Source organism: Erpetoichthys calabaricus, chromosome 6 (assembly GCF_900747795.2).
Source record: "Erpetoichthys calabaricus chromosome 6, fErpCal1.3, whole genome shotgun sequence".
In the NCBI taxonomy this organism is placed as follows: Eukaryota; Metazoa; Chordata; class Cladistia; order Polypteriformes; family Polypteridae; genus Erpetoichthys; species Erpetoichthys calabaricus.
Window position 1 is genome coordinate 88,833,196 of NC_041399.2, and position 21,177 is coordinate 88,854,372.

Consider the following 21,177-nt stretch of genomic DNA (forward strand, 5'->3'; position numbering starts at 1 on the left):
GTTCACGCCTTGGTGAGCCTTTCTTTACAATTGCTAAGATATGCTTTGTAGACTTCAAGTCTTCAGTGATGTTGGTACTAAGTAAGTAAAGGATAAGCTAAGAATTTTTAAAGTCAAAATTAATATCCCATAATTGTGGCATACGGTAATTTGCCTCAGAAATGTGTTTGCTAAGTCAAGTATTATGTTATAAATTTTAAAGTATGCCATTTCTTTCCCAGTAGCTTACTGTATGATGTTGATCTATAAGGCACTACAGCAAACATGAAACAAGCCTTAAGGATTACTGAATACATCCACTTTAAACCCAAGAATATTCCTGAGTATTAATTAGTGTCTTGAAATTGATATATAATATATCAGTAAACTCACTTTTCATATCATTTTTGCACAAACATAATTCAGTTTTCAGAAATCTTTTTTTAAAACAGAAAAACTGGTTGCCCTCTTCATATCCTGTCTCTCTACATGGGAACTTTGGTAAGACGGTAACCAGCTATACCATTCTTTTAGACTAAATAACATTTCTCTAATAACGTCCTTAATTAATTGAGTAAGTGAGTTAAGAGAGTGGTTGGATGATAACTGTTTGTTTCTGAATACAGAAAAAAACAGAAATGTTATAGTGATTAAGACTGTCAGTCAGGTTTTAATTCATTTGGTCTAAACAATAGTTTTACTGGATCAGCCTGCAACTTAGGCATTATCTTTGACACCAGTCTGTCTTAAAACACACATTATAAAACCTGTTTTTCCATATTAAAAAAAGTGGAAAATTAAGACAGCTCTGAAATATGGAGGGCAATGAGAAATTAATTCACATATTTATTTCTAGTTGGGTTGACAATTGCAATGCTTTATTTAGAGGCCATTCAAATCATTCTATATGCAGTCTTTAGTTAATTCAAAATGCTGCTGCGAGAATTAGAAAGTCCAAACACTTAACTTCTGTTCTTAAGTCATTACATTGACTTCGAAGTTAAGGTTAGGGCTGATTTCAAAATCCTCCTTCGTATATAGAAAGTCATAAATGAACAAGGCACTGCTTACTTTTCTGAAATTATCATTAAGATCTCAAAATGTCAACCTAACTAAAGATTCCTAGGAATAACAAATCACAACTGTGAGGGTGTGCATTTATCTACAGGACCCAAAAGCTGTGGAACGATCTGCCTGCTTGAACCAGAAATGCCTCTTTGGTTTCATCTTTTTAATCTAAACTTAAAGCTCACTAATTTAGTCCAGCAGATCTTGATTACAACTAATCATTAGCTGTGGTGTGTTTATTAATTATTTTATAAAATGAAGGTAATACAATAATTAGGAATCATTGCTAACCATCCTCTGCTCTACTTGTCTCTTTGATGCCACATGTCCGTGTCCAAGTTGTTTTCCTGCACATGGAAATTCACCTGTGATACAGGAAGCCTTGGAATCAAGAGATAGAAAGATTTTGTCATCAGGTATTAGACATCCATCAGAACATTCTACTTCAGAATGCCTGGGTTGGGTACCCATTTGGCCTAGATCTCTAGGACTGTGACTGACTTTGTCTTTGACTTTGAGTTATAAGTGACTGTGAACCCCTCAGTGGGTTAATTTTTCTTGGGATGCTGCTGTGTGGAGATTTTGCTTTTCTCCCCTCAACTGGCAATAGTTCAAGAATTGTGTTAGTGGACAAATATTGTTTATTTGTATAGGTTTCACGTTTGTGAATAAGTTTGAAGCTGCTTTGTCTTTATGCGTGTTTATCCAGAACTGTATTTTTATTATATGCAATATGTAACTGGTAATCTGTAAAGTTTCTAATTCCATTTACATGTATATTTGTTACACTCAGTGAAGAGCACTATACAAAACAAAACTAAACTAAACCTGTCACACACAGGGTGTGGCTTCTTGTTGCTCATTTCATGAAGCTTAAATATTGCCTACTGAAAATGAATGCCTTGGTGCAGAGAGTGGGACTTACTGGTAATATTATAACATTTATTTATGTTTGTGGCTGAGCCCAAATTGTCTTGCAAAGCCACCATTTGTGTTACTGATAGTAATGCTTTTCAAGCAACCATTAACTATGGAGTTTTGTAGATATTTCTCAGTTTTCTGAAATTAAACTGGTAGAAGCAATACAAAGCAGCAGGACCTAAAGGGGATTTTTCTAAGAATACATTTTTTTTTAACTTGTTAGGTGCAAAAGTACAAAGCTTATATCTGATTCCTCAAAGTAGCAAATGGAATTTGCATATTCTACACTGTTAGTGATGGAGATTCCCAAGATTCTCCTTTTGTTTTCCAAAGTTCTTCAATTGAGGTATCAACATCTAACATATGTTGACTGATGGAAACTATACAGATTAAAATTTATCATTTTACTTTCAAATTGTAATTTTTTTTTTTAGCTGAAAGTTAATATTGTGCTTTATTGTATAGTATTCCACTCCAGTACTTTATATTTGCACTGTGGCTTCTATTGTACTGGCTGTTGTTTACATGAAAAGTCCATATATATATATATATATATCTATAATAATAAAAGGCAAAGCCCTCACTGACTGACTGACTGACTCACTCACTGACTGACTGACTGACTGACTCATCACTAATTCTCCAACTTCCCGTGTAGGTGGAAGGCTGAAATTTGGCAGGCTCATTCCTTACAGCTTACTTACAAAAGTTAGGCAGTTTTCATTTCAAAATTATACGCGTAATGGTCATAACTGGAACCTCTTTTTTGTCCATATACTGTAATGGTAGGCAGCAAGATGGCTGTAGGAGACTGAGTTGCGTGTCGCGTCATCACGCCTCCCACGTAATCACGTGAACTGACTGTGAACTCAGTACGTAGAAAAGAAGGAGGAGCCCCAAAGAGCGCAGAAGAAAACATTCATTACACAATTGACAAGGCAGCGAAACAATAAGAAGCGAGTGAGTGACGCATACAAGCATCTTCATAAGACACGAGGTATAAAAAAGCACGGTGTAAACCGTAAGTCTAAATTAACTTTATAGAAACGCTCCCGCTGCCGTTTGCAATACCATATTCGCGAGATACAAGTTTAATGAGAAGACACGAGGTATAAAAAAGCACGGTGTAAACCGTAACCTTAACTTTATAGAAACGCTCCCGCTGCCGTTTGCAATGCCATATTCGCGAGATACAAGTTTAATGAGAAGACACGAGGTATAAACGACAGTTTGCATCACTTTGTAACAGAGTTAAAATTGCTGTAGCGAGAAACTTTTAACTGCCGGGTCTTAGCTAACATTAAATAAAGCCATGGACATCGCAACATCACACAAGAGAGTGGCTCACGTGAAGTGACTGAACGCAGCAGGAGTGATCACTTGCATTAATCAAACCTGTTCAAAAAACACATTACGCAATTGATAAGGTAGGAAAAGAATATGAAACAAGGCACGGTATAAACCGTAACTTTAAGTTTATAGAAACGCTGCCGTTTGCAATACCATATTCGCCCCTGCGAAGCGCGGTGATTTTGCTATATATATTAAACTATTTCAACCATTGTATGATCTGCTTCTCGCAACTGAAAGAGGGCACCGTGGCAGAAGTTAGCCGACTTGCTCACCAACCACAAGCGTTACCTGGTAGGTAACCACCCATACAATCAGATTGTGAATCACACTACGAATGCCTGCAATGTAATTACCCCGATCTACATGCTGTCAAATGAACGAACCTCACGCCGTGGCACAACGTTAGGGGCTTCGCCTCTACGTCCAAGGATCGATTCCCGTAAGGGAGTGCAGTGACTGTGTACTCCTGATGAGCTCACAATTACGGCGAAACACGTGTCGCATACTATGCATCTTCAAAGCACGGTGTAAACAGTAAGTTTAAATTGAGTTTATAGAAACGCTCCCGCTGCCGTTTGCAATACCATATTAGATGACTTTGTAACAGAGTTAAAATTGCTGGAGCGATAAATTTTTAACTGCCAGGTCATGTCGCCTGTTCTTGGGTAGGTACACCAAAAAATGTATACATTTATGCATGTAATGGGCAAACAAAAAATGTACTATACCCGAAAGCACTACAGTAGTACTCAATGTATCTTTACTTCTTAAATGTTAATGTTTTACTGTTTAATAATTTATCCATCCATCCATTTTCCAACCCGTTGAATCCGAACACAGGGTCACGGGGGTCTGCTGGAGCCAATCCCAGCCAACACAGGGCACAAGGCAGGAAACAATCCTGGGCAGGGTGCCAACCCACCGCAGGACACACACAAACACACCCACACACCAAGCACACACTAGGGCCAATTTAGAATCGCCAATCCACCTAACCTGCATGTCTTTGGACTGTGGGAGGAAACCGGAGCGCCCGGAGGAAACCCACGCAGACACGGGGAGAACATGCAAACTCCACGCAGGGAGGACCCGGGAAGCGAACCCAGGTCCCCAGGTGTCCCAACTGCGAGGCAGCAGCGCTACCCACTGTGCCACCGTGCCGCCCTTAATAATTTATACGATTCTTATATGTTATTCAGATTCTTTTATCAAAATACCAGTAACAGCGCACTCCACGATAACGTGGAGTGAATACACTTGACATGACCATTCATAGTATTTATCCTCTTTCTCTGTACGTTTACCATTCGTTTGCTCAGAGGTTGATGCGCTTGCTGCTTAATGAGCAGCTCTTGACCCTAGCGTCCCGCTGCTTCTCTTCTTTCGTCGGCATCTTTTCCCGTTAAAACTGATTTCTTTTAAAACTTAGTATGTTTTCTTTAATTTTTCAGTTAAGCTGGCAGTTAAGTCTTCAATCTGCCTCAAGAATGATTAGCGAAGGTGGTAGACAATGAAAACATCAGCCGTACGCATCCGCCACGCACGCACTGGTGCGCGCAGCTGTGACTTGATTCTACAATAAAATAAAATAAAGATAAAAAGAGTAATAACTTGCACCACCGCTATTCAATTACACTTGCCTAACGCCTCTCCTAAGGGGAAATACTGTGGGATCTGGACATCCGTCAAAGCAGCAATCACAAGCCCGATTACAAAGCGGGAAGCTGTGATTTGTCGTCTCCCTCCCATGTAACAATCACAGCCCGTGTTGCAACGCACTATGTATGTATATGTATATATGTGTATGTGTGTGTATATGTATGTGTGTATATATATATATATATATATGTGTTCATATGTGTGGGAAAGCGAATAGTAGACGTGACGTAGTATCTGTGTACCAAATTTCAAGTCAATAGGTGAAACGGTTTGCGAGCTACAGCTGATTTAAAATCCTGGACAGACAAACTAATAGCCACGGTACTATTTTATAGAAGAACATTTTAATGTTTAATAATTTATATTTATATGCAATGTGCTTCTTATATATTACTTCATATTCTCAAATGATAATGATGTTAATGTTGTTTATATTGATTTCTATGTTATTGTAAGTGCTCTTTATTTGTGGAAAAATAAATTTGGCAATTTAACTTATTTTATACATACATTTTATTTTTTTCTCTTGCACTCAGTGAGCGAATCCACTGGCTAATCAGCTATATATATATATATATGTATGTGTATATATATATGTGTGTATATATATATGTGTGTATATATATATATATATATATATATATATATATATATATATATAGATAGATAGATAGATATATGTGTATGTATGTAGATATACAAATATGTATATGTATATATATGTATATGTGTCTGCATGTGTGTGTATATATATATATATATATATATATATATATATATATATATATATATGTATGTGTATATATATGTTGATATATGTATATATATGTGAATGTGTATATGTATATATTTATGTATATACACTATGTTTATGTATATATATGTTTATATAACCTCTTTAACACACTACTTCTCCGCTGCGAAGCGCGGGTATTTTGCTAGTATATATATATATATATATATATATATATATATATATATATATATATTGTGGCAGACGGCCGGGGCCCATGCGCCCCTTTTTCACTAGATCCGGGGGAGCAGCCATGGGAGCCACGCTATGTTCCTTGGAACCTTTGTTGGCAGCCCCCCCGGGTTGCGTCGGGGCCACTTTCATTAAACACCGGAGCTCATCTTGGTTGGGCTCCGTGGCCTCCGCCAGGGGGAGCTGCATAGAGCTGCACGGCTTAACGAGCTCGTCTAGATGGGAGCGCAACCACACCCAGAAGTGCAGCCAGAAGTAGGTCAACAAGCACCTGCAGCACTTCTGGGTGGGCTATAAGAGGAGCCTGCAGTCACTACTCAGGGTGCCAGAGTTGGGAGGAGGAGGACAAAGCTGTCCTGGGAGGAGTGGAAGACAAAGAGTGTGATTTGGGGTGATTTTTCTTTGTGTGTTTTGAGGACTGTGTTGTGCCTATGGGGTTCACGGGAAAGACGTGCCCCACAGGTGAAGAAAAAATAAATCTTTTGTTTATTTTACCCTTGCCTCCATTGTCAGTCTGTGTCGGGTCGGCACCAACCAAGCACCAATATCACAATATATGTATATGTATGTATATTTGTATATTATTTTTAAGTTTGTTTTGTTGTTATAAGCATACCTTATATGATTTTGGAACCTTTTTCACTTCAATGTAAATAAATGTGGTACTTTACTAAGATTTTTGTTTCTGATTTGCTCTACAGCCCTGTAGACTGCCATGATAAGCCCTGGGGGAGACACTTTTCTCTTTTTTCTTAATTAAAAACAATATTTCACTTAACCCCACTAGTATCAAGAAAAATGATAGTATGGCATGACTGTAAAAAAAGTCAACTTCAAAAATACTAAACTCATCGTTTAAAGCATGCTGATACCCTCAACAATATTCTGTTGATATGGAACTGAAGCTGTGTCTGGACACGGAGTCATAGGTGAACAAGGACCATGGCAGAGGACTCAGCACACAAACTTGGGGGACCTGTGCTGATGATCATTGTAAAGGGAGCATAGATGTAGCGTGTAGGAAGATTTTCAGTTTGAATGCACCATGCATATTTTAAAGCAGTACACTATCCACACTGATTATGATTAATGTACTTTCTCTTCCAGTGTCTGAAATTAATTCCTGGCCATGACCATTGAGAGGAAGTGATATTACCAATTAATACGTACTACGTGCAACCAGTTAGGTAGTCCTATATCCAATTTTCAGCAGCAGGCACTGAGGTCTAAGTCCAGGAGTTTGTTGATCAGCTTTGATGGTACATGAGTGTTAAATGTGTCACCCATAAACAGTACTCTGGCATAGCAGTTTTAATTATCTATCAGTGACAGAATGGAATAATGTGCAAAGGATATGACATCCTCGGAGTACTACATCCAGAAATTTCACTCAAAACTCATGCTTTATAGATGACAAATAAGATCGTAATTACTTAATCCACAAAAATAGAGAAAGATGAATCAATCATTGGTGCCGACACTTGCCGTGTTCTCACAATAAAAACAAACATAGAAAGTGTTATGTTCTTCTGGGAGAGAAAAAGAGGAAGCGACAGGATGACACTTCATTTCGTAATCCAAACTTTGCATGCGTGACAAGCACTGTGATCCGTAGTTTCCATCTTATCCTGAATTTTAGCAGCTTCCATTGGTAATTTATGATTCTTGTATATTCCCATATACTCTGAAATGTGTAATTTGCAGATGTCTTTGAAGATCCATGACTTCTTTTTAAGAAAAAAGTAGATTACTTTCATAGACACATGGCTGTCCAAACTTTTTGTTGAATCCGGTTCCAAGGGTTTCATATTCATTCATATCTGATGAGGTATCTCTAATCATGTCCCAATGTATACGATCAAAACAATCCATGAAAAACAAGAAGAAAAGAGATAGCAGAAGGCAGTAAGGTCAGAGGTCCATTAGATTTTATGAAGATAAAACCTGAAAGCAAATGTTGGAGAGCAAATTAAAATGAAAATGTTATGTGGCATAAATGTAAATGTTATACATATATATATATATATATATATATTTCTTTTGAGGACAGATATCTATTCATATGCTTCTTGTTGTATTTGCCAGCAAAACAAATATTGTGTTCCTATAGGGTAATTTTGAACAAGAACTTTTTAAATACATCACATTTTGTGATTTTTTTACAATTACAGATTTTAAAATATTCCAACATTTAACTATTTTTTGTATTAAGTTAAGGGTAACTGTCATATGTATAATTCAGTCAAAAAGATTACTGTATTCATTTTACATTTTTAGACTAGAGCTCACTACCTCATTACCTGAAAAATATTTCAAGATATTTCTAATGGTTTAAAGATATATTTAAACACCCTACTAAATAAGAGATGTATAAGGCATTTAAACATATTTTAAATGATTTACATATACCAATAATTATTTATTGAGATCTATAATTTCGTTCTATGAAGTGGATATATTTAAATAAGTTCTTGTCTATTTAAATATAAATTAAGTATGTTCTTCATAAGCATCTTTTCAATTACTCAAATGCTACTATGCAAGTAAAAGAAATGTTCAAGGATTTATTGACTACTGTGACCTGACATAAAATGGCTAACAAGTTAGAAGTTCTCACATATGCACATCAGAGGGTCGCCCTTCATTTTCCTCCCAGGTATGCAGTTATTCCCTAGACTGAGAGGGGGCACTGCCACTAATTGTGGTCTCTTCCTTTTTCTCCACAGTACCAAGAAACCGCCCAGTGAGAGCAACTGACTACACCTCTCCTGGTCCACAGGCAATAAAAGCACGACCACCTGGAAGGATGCATTACTTCACAACCAGAGAGAAGGAGCTCTCCTATAACTTGAAAGAACCTCTAAATTACTTTGCCCCAAGTTAACTGGAGGGTGTTATTTTATTATATTTTGACATCACAGCGTGTATGCTTTCTTTTTCCAATTGAAGTAAACATGTATGGCTTAGTTGGCACCCCAACATTTATTCTGCCAAGACTGTCATTCCTTTAGATGACCCCAAAGTATATTCTGGAAATTCAGAACCAAAAGCTTGGAAAAAATCCTAAAACACACATGTATACTCACTATAGTGGGTCAGAAAAACAAAAATTAATGCTTTGTTTTGTGCATTAAACTTCTCACTTTGGTACATTGCATAGGGGTAAAGAAAATATATAAGATAAGATTATATTAATGCAGTAGCATACTCTGAATATTTCATACAAAAGAGAAAACCATATATGAATCATCAAAACATACATGGCTATGCTGCTAAGAGGAACCTTTCAGCTTTCCTCCCACCTATTTGGTCCAGCACTGGCCTCAAAGCTCTAAGTGACTTTATGGAGTTTGTGTTGGTGTTTTCTGAGATTCATCTCTTGCCTCCCTACTCCAAAGAAATGCTGACTTCACAGTATATATTCTAATAGGATCTGCTGTACAGCCATACTATTCAATTCAGAAAATGTTGATCAGTAACATTGCCTAGAAATAATCATGCTTAGAAAAATGTGTACCACAAACTCATGAATCTGCTTTCCAGAGGTGTTCATCTGGGGTGTCTACATCTCACTTTAATTTTTTTTATTTTCATTTTATTTTCACATCCTGGGTATGTACAATGTTTTTAACAGCTACAGACGCTTGCTTTTCTTAATAGTTTTCTGCACTCCTTGTTTGAACTGTGCCTTCTTTCATACTGGCTGCTGCTTAAATGAAACGTGCAAGGATATTCCATTCCTGCATGAAGGATTGTGACAAGAAATAATTGTGATAAAAAATAATTACTTACATGTATGTTTTGTTGTCATTAGCATACCTTAGAAATGCAAAAGATGTTTTTCCTTACATTTAAACATTTGCTGCTTCAAAATGGATATATTAGGTACCTCCATCCATCCATCCATTTTCCAACCCGCTGAATCCGAACACAGGGTCACGGGGGTCTGCTGGAGCCAATCTCAGCCAACACAGGGCACAAGGCAGGGACCAATCCCGGGCAAGATGCCAATCCACCGCAGGACACACACAAACACACCCAGCACACACTAGGGCCAATTTAGAATCGCCAATCCACCTAACCTGCATGTCTTTGGAATGTGGGAGGAAACCGGAGCGCCTGGAGGAAACCCACGCAGACACGGGAAGAACATGCAAACTCCACGCAGGGAGGACCCGGGAATCGAACCCAGGTCCCCAGATCTCCCAACTGCGAGGCAGCAGCGCTACCCACTGCGCCACCATGCCGCCCTATTAGGTACCTTTTAAGGTTATTTTTGTTCACCACCATTATAGTCTGCTAGAGTTTTAAATCAGCTGGACCAGTTTCATTACCAGCTCCTCACACACCAGTCTCTTTTGTAAGCTGGATGTAGGAGTACTGGCAGGTGATCTGACTGGCAAATGATGACACAAGCTGATAACATTTAGGATAAATATTCCTTACATCTATTAGTTGAAGTCCCAAGCCCTAATAAGTAATGTAATGTCCCTGAATATACATACTTATATTTTATAATAATATTGTATAGTATGCTCAACATACTGATTGTATTCAGAGAACTACACTAACAACTCTCTCAGGATTTAAAATGGACACCACTTGCTAATTAATTTTAGAGTTGCTTAAGAGTCTCTAGCTGGAAACATTCCTGGACAGGTCACCAGCTCATCATAGGACACACTCATGTACATAACATACTGGGACATTTTAGACCTTTTTAAGTTTCATTAAGTTGCATGTTCAGTGTAACTGTACCTGTTGGAAGATGATTATATACCTTTTGAGAGGCAAATATTTACTTTTGGCAATGTAATGTCCATGAATTCCAGCTGTGACATTTGTTACTAGTAAATGGCAACCATTTTGAAGATATAATTAGAATTTAGAATTTTTATATTTTTAATATAAACAGAAGTTTAAGTGAGTAACAATTACATTGTACAAACTAAAAGTTTATTGCTCTTAGACTGTATTAGATAAGAATATCTATTTCTGCCTCATATCTTGCTATTGCCTTAAACCTTCTTGGGTTAGAGCAATAATGCAATTGTTTGGGATATCTTGAAGGGAAATGCAAGAAGAATGGTTTCACTGTACATTTATTATATTGATATAGTACAATATTTAATTATACTTTTTCATATCCACGTGCTGTAGATAATTCAAGGATATCAGATGATTTGGGGGTTCAAGATAAATTTGAATAAAAATATGCTATTTCCTGCAAATCATAAATCTGATCTGTTTCAATCTGAACAGCTTAATCTTTCCGTTTCACATATCTAGGAGTCTTAACTAGGCAAACCATTACTATTAAAGCTTTAAATGGTCAAATATATACCTGTCTCTAGTCAGAAGAATTAATTCTTTAAATATTTCTGTCAACACATTCTAGCTTTGATAGCCATTTTTGAACCAAAATGTAGAGTTATGTATTTATGCACATTTTTGCTTTAATTATGCTGTGTTTTTTACTGAAAACAAATGTGTAAGTTTTGTTATGAAGACTAGGGCATTTCAAACTATGGCACAGGAAAACTGCTTGCATATTTTGAATGTTCTCTTTACAAACTCACATTTCATCCCATATTCACCATTGTAGTAAAGTGCTTATTTTACCACATTCAATACACAGCTGTATAAGACAACTAATTATGACATGGTAAAAAACTAAATAATTGTGATTTATTATACTTGCAAATCATGAACATCTTCAAAGATTTGTAACACAAGTAACATAATATTTACAAACTAGCACAGCGAACGGCCATTTATTAAAATAGGCTTAATGGTACAATGGAATGTACATCTGGTTCGATCACCTTGTGCATTTGTGAACCTCTATTCACAGGATATGCTAGCTCTTACACCCCCATCTTTCTTTGTGCATGTCATTCCCTTTGATCATCAAATATTCTAGCCCTTACATTTGTCTTTCTTTGTGCATCATGTTTCCTCTGTTCATCGAACATTGCCGCCCTCTTGTGGACACTGGACAACAAGCCTGGAAATGGATGCTAGACGTCTTATGGCTTTATATATACAGAAACATGTTTTTCTGATGATACTAATTATGACACAAAGTTGCTTTAGTCAAATTAGCAATGACTTGAGAAAAAAAAGGCATGAGCTGCAAAAACTTTAACAAGTTAAAAGCAATCCTGCAAAAATATTGCTAGAGAAGAACAAATTATTGTAAGAGGTTGCTTCACTAACATGATACTAACAGATACTAAATGGTAACACATAAGCATCTGTATAAAATAACTAGCTCCTGAAAACCAAAGAAAACACCAGAATGCTGTAAAATCTATATATAAAGTATCTTTATTAGAAAAAAGAGAACTAATACTGCAAAATAGCTAAAACAAAACTAAAATAAGTTACATGTTCCCAAGTGCTCAGTGACTCTAGCTAGTACAGCTCTCCTGTGGTGCCCACTTTTCTCCCAATTTTACTTACATGTTCCTACCAGAAATAAAATTATGCATTTTACTGACCTTAAACTGGAGTATCCCTCCGGCAGAAGGTCCCTCTCGGAAGTTGCAAGCCTGTTATTTTGAGGCCTCTTCTATAGAAGACACTGCTGATTCCAAAATGCATGTGCACAGACTTGAAAAAGTTTGCCTCAAGCAAGATTACAATTTTACGGCTTGCTTTTAGCAAAGACCTTGCTGCAATTCATCAGTCTGTTAATGAGTTTAAGTATAAGCAAAAAAAAAAAAAGATTTCAAGGGAGCTTGGCACATTCAAAAATAAGGTGATTCTCATAATGCTAAATAAAATCAATGGAGCATCAGGTTTCATACCTCTAATGAGCTGAGAGACTGAAACCAAAAAAAAAAAAAAACCTTATCCTTGGTATTAAAGAAAATGTTGAAGGTGGTGATGCCTTTCATCGAAAAGGCTGTTGACTGTGGTCTTTCCTAATCTTTGCAGCTTTAGCTCCAAAATTAAATATTACTATACCAGATATATTCACCAGCTAGAACTCATCTAGTCCAGAGTCCTGAAGTTTAAGGTTTTTGAATTATCATCTGCTCTTCTGTGAGATTTCTAGGTACCCACCTGGTGCACACGCGATGAATTTTTAGTTCCTCTGTCACAATGCGTTGTGTCCATTTGAATGGTTTGCCAAATGATACCGACAGTTTGCATAAAGTGGGCCTTCTGCTGTTTCATCACCATATGTTTGCTGTAGAATGTCAAGAGTTTCTTTACCTTTCTTCCCAAGCTTAACGTAAAATTTAATCACACACCTCTGCTGTAGTCTCACAGAAACATCTTCCTCATCCGCCATGATTATACATACTGTATGAGGTGCTTCCACTCGCTGGTACAGGACAAATGAAGAATGCGGTGATCTAACTACACGTACACACATGTCGATGTATGCTGTTCACTAACACATGCACAGCATTCCCATGTCTACCTCCCTGAAAGAGATACAGGTATGGACTGATTATTTTTCAATCAGCCTCCATATACTGGAATTAGCCTTATTGACTGATCACAGGGTGTCCACAGTCCAATTTTTTTCCCACAGTTTTTCACCCCATGCCACATGATGGCTATTAACAACATCTCACTGTAGCTGCTATTCCGTGCAAAATTTCTGTCATGTTGGGTTACATTTTATCAATCAACTTGAACTCAGGGACTTCACAATAGTGTTTACTGCAACTTAAGTGCATATATGCCAACTTAAAACAAAATGACCTCAAACAGCATCTCTTGGGAATGGAAGATTCATGCTCCAGTGTGGTACATCCTAATTATAAACTATAGATTTCCAAGCTATAAATTCAACTTTTTGCTGATTGAAAGGGTTAATTTTGAGATTCATTGTACTCTCACATGGTACAAATGTGACGAGTATAAAACCTAGTATATTAATGATGTTGAAATTGTAGAGATGCGATTCACTTACCTCTACTGAAGCCATTAAAAATAAATTAGGTTCTAATTTTAACAGATTATAACTGCTTCTGTGAGTTCTAGTATGGTCTTTTTCTTGAAAGCTCAAAACATTCTTCTGCAAAAATATTTTTTTTGGAAAGCCTATCTCTTCCCAAGTTGTCTGTTGTCATGCTGGATTCCCAAATTTTGTTGCGTAAGCAGAAAATGGCCCTTGATTCAATTAAATTCAGGGCAAATCCCAGACCCTACCTGTTTGTTCCCTGAGGTAATTTGACATTTTGGAAGCAATCTTTATCTATAAATGTTAAAACACCTTCAGTTCCATATTCATATTGAACCCTACAATTAATTCTGCCCTAATTTCCCTTTCCTTTAAAACAGGTAAGGTCTCATACGATTGTTCCAGCTATCTTCCTATTTCATTGAAAGTACTAACCAAACTTCTTGCAAAACAATTGTAGTTAGTAATTCGCAATTTAATCCACCATAATTGAACATATTTCAATCTTTTTTGTCAGGCTACTGATAATGTGTGTCACATTTACACATGTGCTGAAATTTCCTGTAATGCGTTATGAGACCAATGGGATTTGGCAAAGGCTTTATTAATATTATTCAAACACTGTATTCCTTACCGATGGCTGTTATTTTCACATATTCAAGCTTTTCTTACCCCTTTCAGATTTCAGATCAAAGGTGCCAGACTGGATACTATATCTGTCCTTCATTCTTTTTAATCTGTCTCTGGAGCCTCTGCTCTTTGCCCTTTGTTCCCAAAAATGAATCATCCCAAGTACCACTATTAGTTCTCTCCATAAAATATCATTATGTGCAGATGATATCTTATTATACCTAGGTAATGCTCTGTTTAATCTTCTCCATGTATTTAAGGTATTTAAGTCTTTTGAGAATCTGTTTGGATATAAAATCAGTTAGACAAAATCTGCCATTAAATACATTCTTTAGTCAATGCTCTTTCCTGGTATCATGACTGTGTTGAGATCTTCCTAACATTACAAAATACTGTAATACTCCTTTGTATACCTCTTCTTGATTTAGTGTTGAATCCAGTATGACTGCCCCCAAACCCCTAACTCTCTCTTCCACCTTCACAGCTCTAAAATTAAAATCTCATTCTTCTACCAATTTGGGACTTTTATTCTCGTGCATGTTGACTTTATGGCACAGGGTTGACATATTTTTAGATTATTGCCTAAAATAGCATTCAGACACTTCCATCTTCAAAAATCTTGCTTTACATATAGGTGGTCATCCCATTTCACTTCCCTCCTGGGCCTCCCTAAGCATATCGACTCTTGGCAACACTTTTAACAATGCTGAGCGCCAGACATTCCAGTCCCTGAGGTCCAAGGTCTCCCTTTTTCTTTTACTTGGACCTCAGGGACTGGAATATCGTCTATTACTAAAACTTGCAATGTTTCCCTATTTTCAGCTTTTCCCTCCCATCTACTTAACAACTTTTGTAACTCTGTATACTCTGCCTGTAGACCAGTAGCATCTCTATATGCTTGTCTGTGCAAAGTTTCATTTCACTCCTTTATGTCTTGGCAAGCTTCATTTTTGAACCTTATTCTTCTGGAATTCTCAGCAGCAATGTATCAATGGGTCATTTGATCCATGTTACAAATTGACATGCTCTGGTGCAGTGTCTGTAGAATCAGATGACCTGCCATCACTCTCTTGTTCCTTCAATATAAAATCTATCTCAACAAAACCTGACGTCCAGGCTGAGTTTCCCTCCTAGGTTTTGTTCAGATAATTTTCTTTTTACCTTTTTTATCAGGGAAAATTTTGCAGGTATTCATTTTTAATGTTATTATTGTTATTATTATTGTGTTCTTATAAGTTATTTTCTTTAAAACATTCCTGATGGTTATTATTTTTTATTGCTTATCAATGTTATTTAAAATCCAATAAATATCCGGTCACAAAAAAGAGCATAAAGAAACCTGCTGATTATTACTTTTATTGCTCATCAATGTTATTTAAACACTACTAAACATCTAATCACAAAAAAGTGGCTATTGCATTCCAGAAACATCTGAAAACCTGACATTTCATCATTCTTTCTTTAAAAGAGAGAGTAACAGCTGTGATAGCATAACATGCCTTTTATGTCCAATTTATAAATTCATAAAAAGGGTTCAATAGATCTGAATAACTGACGTGGAGGTCTTAATTTGTAGCAATTCAAGAAGATACTCCAGACAGAGCAGAGGTTAATTTATCAATGGTTAAGACATCAACAACCAAAACAGAAGGGCTGCATGAGTTTGTAGTTGAACACAAAACATAGTAAAACCAAAAATCAATGTGTTTTTAGGAAAACTGCCAACACCTTTTTTTGTCAGGTGCAACAAAAGGTCTTTTGTTTGCAAACAGACAGTAATACAGCATGCGGCTTGGTCTGACATAAATGGCTGCTATGTGACCACAGACATTTAACATTATACATACATACTAATGCGTGTAGCAATGCCCATCACCAATAGAAGACTTCAAAATGACTAAAATCCAAAAATAGCAGAATGGTGATATCATAAAGCAATTCCCCAATGGTAAAAACAAAAAAGAAAAAGAAAATACATGTGATTTATTTTTCATTTGGGACAATGCTGGCTCATATGGCTTTGTTCCATGAAGATGTACCCCTATGACGTCAAAACAATTTGGCTATCTCACATATTTGATGTCAATTAATTATTATTCACTAAAGAGAAAAATATGAAACACTACTGAATAAAATGCTGAAAATAAGTGACAATTGAGGAATAGTGGGACTGGCTGAGAAAAAAGCAGGATGGGCGTGCTACTTATTTTAAGTCTGCATCAGGATAGTTAGTATGTTTCAAACATACACCTAAATTATCTGTATTAGACAGTAAAATCCACATTGATGTGTTTCCTGCATCAGGTAAGAGAAATGTGTTCAACATTATATTTCTTCCATTCCAATTCTGGGAACATAAAATTCAGTTTGGAATAGAAGTTGGAAAATAAAGGTTGAAATATAAGGCAGTGTTTATTCACAGCTGCAGCTGAAGCAGAGAGGCAAAAAAATGAGCTGTGAACATCCAAATGAATACTTTCATCATGCTGTCTATAAAGAAGTATAATTATGGGTAGCTATAAAAAAGATAGCAATATCCATTCCCAAACATTTAAGTGGATGTCATCCTTAATACTGGAGTTAACAACACAAGATAATAGCAAAGATAAAGAATTAAAAGGTTTTAAAAGTAGATATAAGCTCAAAAAAACAAGTTAATGACTCCAATAACTTTTGTCTTAATGTTTTATTTGAATTGTATAATGCAAGCATTTTAGTTTATACAGTTCCTTATTATTACTGATCTGAGCCTTTTCTTTGCTTTAGTGAATAAATATCTGTTGATACTCACTTTGAAGAAATTTAGGAGGGTTGTCATTGACATCAGTTAAAGTAATATTTATGGTGGTTGATCCAGATAGGCCTCCTATTTGTCCTGCCATGTCTTTGGCTTGAATAACAACAGCATACTGTTCTCTGGCTTCCCGATCCATGTTTGCTAAGGCAGTCCTGATGACACCTGAAAGAGAAAGTGTTTGTTACCGTATATTAATAAGACATACACCTTTCTTTTAGAGTGTGTGTGTTCATTAAATTTATATTCAGTATTACTATAAATTGTATCTTAACATATTGATTTCACTAATTAGTTTGCTTAGTCTAAAGGCAATTACCACAAAGTATCCTAGTCTCCAAATACTTTTTACTTTTCTAATGAAGATCTTAGCTAAACCACTATAATTGGAATGTATTTGGCAAATAGACATACCTAAAGTGTTAGACGATGTTGCTTAAATAATGTATGTTATTTATTTTAACAATAGCCTTTAATTCATCATACCAAAGTACAAAGGAACAATTATCAGATTAAACAGATATCAAGAATAAGCATACATCCATCCATCCATTGTCCAACCCGCTGAATCCGAACACAGGGTCACGGGGGTCTGCTGGAGCCAATCCCAGCCAACACAGGGCACAAGGCAGGAACCAATCCCGGGCAGGGTGCCAACCCACCGCAGTAATACATTCTATTTTTTTCAATAAACACTATAGAATTGTCCATCTTCCAAAAGACAAAATCTGAGGATTAAATCAAATTATTGTACATTTCGGAAAAAAAAAAAAACCAAAAAAAACAAGAAATGGCTAACAATGCTTAAATGTATGGTATCTTATTCATAGTTACAGCTATCTTGTAACATTAAATGAAAATGAAATGACCTCAGTCACATGCTTCTAGTTCACTTCCAATAAAGACGTTTTTTCTAGTGTAAGCTTGACGCTATATAGCGTCTGACCTGGCACAGAATGACACGGAGGCACGTGTACAATAAAATAAACTATTTATTTTCTTCCACTGTGGGCACACGTCTTCCCGGTGACCCACAGGTAATACACAATTCCAGCACTAATCACACCAGTACAACTAGCACTTTCCTCTCCTTGGCACCACCAGTCCTCCCAACCAACTTTGTCCTCCTCCACCCGACTCTGGCCACTGAGTGGTGGTTGCTGGCTCCTTTTATAGTTCACCCGGAAGTGCTCCAGGTGCTTGATCACCGAGTTCCAGCTGCACTTCTGGGTGTGATGAATCTGCTGCTCAGGAGTCCCAAACACAGCACCCCTTGGCGGTGCCTGCAGGATCCAACAGGGTTGCACCCAACTCCAACTCCCAGGGAGCCCTGTGGGAAACTGAGGCACTGCTCCACCCCAGGGGGGTGGCCATCTAGTGTCCAGGGGGAGGTATTGCACTGTTCAGTGCTGCTCCCCCTGAATATAGTGTGCAGGGGCGTCCCGGCTGGGCATGGATGCCAGCCACCTGCCACACTAGCTTATTTGATTCTTGTGTAACGTATGCTGGCAGAGATGGACACCAATTGTTTCAAAGAGCTAAAAAGTGTAAAATGATAGTGTATTAAAGTAACAAAATGCAAAGCACAATACATATACACATGAAAGCCAAAAGCATTTGCCTTTACTAATTTGTTGAAATTATATGAAGAAAGCTGCATTGGATGACATAAAAACAAATTGCACACAAGTTACATTATATTAGAATAGGAAAAATGTAAACCAGCATCTTCTGTCTAATCCTGTAAAGGACTGAGAGCATGGTCTGTAATGTAACAATGTATTATTATTTGCAATGAAAATTTTAACATAATGTTGCTTAAATGTACTGTCTTTTTATGTGAATGCTAAACATTTGTCAGCCACTAACAATTCATGTAAAATTATCAAATTATAATAAACACAATATACAATGGTTACGAAAAGTCTACACTCCCTTATTGAAATTTCAGCTTTGGCTGATGTAATAGCAAGGGAAAAAAAGAAATATCTTGTAACCAAAGTGAAAATTAATCCTCTTTTGTAAAAATAATTAAAACAGAAGCTGTGCTACCCTTCTAAGATGGGTTAAATATACTGTAAGTAATCATTAAAGATTTCATGTTTTTTAATCTGATACATGGATTGTCCATTTAGTCTGATATAATAATACACACTCAATCCCTTTCCCTCATGGTAGCCTTTTTCTGTTCAGAGAGAGAGAAAGAGAGAGAGAGATAGGGACACCCATTTTCGCCCCTTCCCCTTGGTGGAAACTAGCCACTCTTATAGTCGAAGTGTCTGCTGGGAAAATATGCTGTTAGTCACTACCACATTGGCCTGGTTTAGCGACTCTATCCTAGTTGTGTTGAAAAATTGTTTTTGTAATGTGTGCATTGATTTATTATTATTTTCACTCATCCTTTGCCCACCATGCAAAGTTCTCAGCCGATTGGAATTACAGTTATAAACATTGTTCATATAGTCCTAGTGAGTGTAAGAAAGTTGCTACCATGGTGCTGTTGTTGGCATATAACTTTGTATAACAGAAAAGACTGATTCTGTTTAAGTACCAATTTTCTTATTTTTAGATGCTAATTTGGTATTTTTATTATTTTTGATTTTTTTCACCCTTCATCTACATGTTTTGCCTATTTTTAAATTTTTCTTCCTAAACCATTTTTCTTCTTAAACCACAAATACACAGACACACAGAGACACTTGTCCTTTTATTAAAGTGGATAAGCTGATTTCTGTTTGTCCAGTAGTTACTTTCTGTTGGATGTATTCAGTGTTAACATTTGGAACAAATCCACACTGAATGCTGTATTGTGCACTGTTCATCAGAACTCATTGTGATCCAAATCAACTCTACCAACAATTTGTATTTTGCCTTCTCATCCACTGGCTGATGTTTATTATTTTTAGGATTAAGGGTTAAATCATAATAATTTATATTCATTATATAATTTTATATCACTTTCCCTTTTCACACAATTCACCATAACATACAGTACATCACAGAACAGATGTATCACTATACTGGATTAATCAGATTATTAAATTGACGAAAGTACTTAAGGAAGAAATGTTTATATCTCAGTGCTATAAGGTTTGTTGGGTGAGTTTCACACTTTAACATTAAGGAAAATTTGTTAAGATGAAAGTCTGAGATTTCTTTACAAAAACAACTTAAATAAAAATGTAGCATATGTGCACACATTTAAAACACATTAAACAATATAACACATAATAATACAGCAAAATTGTAAAAGAATTGTACTTTAGATGCTTTCCTCATGAATGGAAATTGCCATTGACTTTAAATGAATTTTATTTTATTTAAATTGAATTTTTAACTCACGCTTAAATGTAAACCTAAATAAAAAGTATACCCGCCAAACACCTTTGAGAAATAACCTTAAGGATGTGTGTTCTTTAAATTTGTAACATGGTTTTGTTTTGTGTTTTTAAATTTTTTTAAACATGAACACAGAAATGTCCACAAACAACATTCTATAATTATGCAAGAAACAGTTCTACAATTATTATTATTTTTTTTTTTTGCAATATATACCTGAGCTATATAAACTTTTATCCTTGATTTTAATGGCTGGAATGTTTATATAAAATGTGATAGTTTGGCATTGTATCAGACAATACATCTTGTTTATTTTTACCTTGTAACATTGCCAACAGTTGTTTTCTATTGCATTGTTGTAATGATTGGTTAACCAGATTAATTTTGCTTCAGTTTTGCCTCATAGTATGTTCAAACTAATTTGATAATGGAAAGATGACATTAAATATAAATAAAAGTCAATACAAAGGCTTATTTATAATAAAAAATAGTAAATGTGGAGAAGAATGCAAAAATATTAAATAA

General features: G+C 36.1%; 1 protein-coding gene across 3 annotated transcripts in view; it reads right to left on the reverse strand.

Annotated features, from left to right (window-relative positions):
• LOC114653468 (cadherin-18) overlaps window positions 1–21,177 on the reverse strand; it is a 1,070,530-nt gene that overhangs the window by 228,622 nt on the left and 820,731 nt on the right. For all 3 annotated transcript variants that reach the window (XM_051928932.1, XM_051928933.1, XM_028803814.2), the window contains one exon: window positions 17,311–17,478. In XM_051928932.1, coding sequence (XP_051784892.1) covers window positions 17,311–17,478 — 168 coding nt within the window. The remainder of the gene's footprint in view (window positions 1–17,310; window positions 17,479–21,177) is intronic.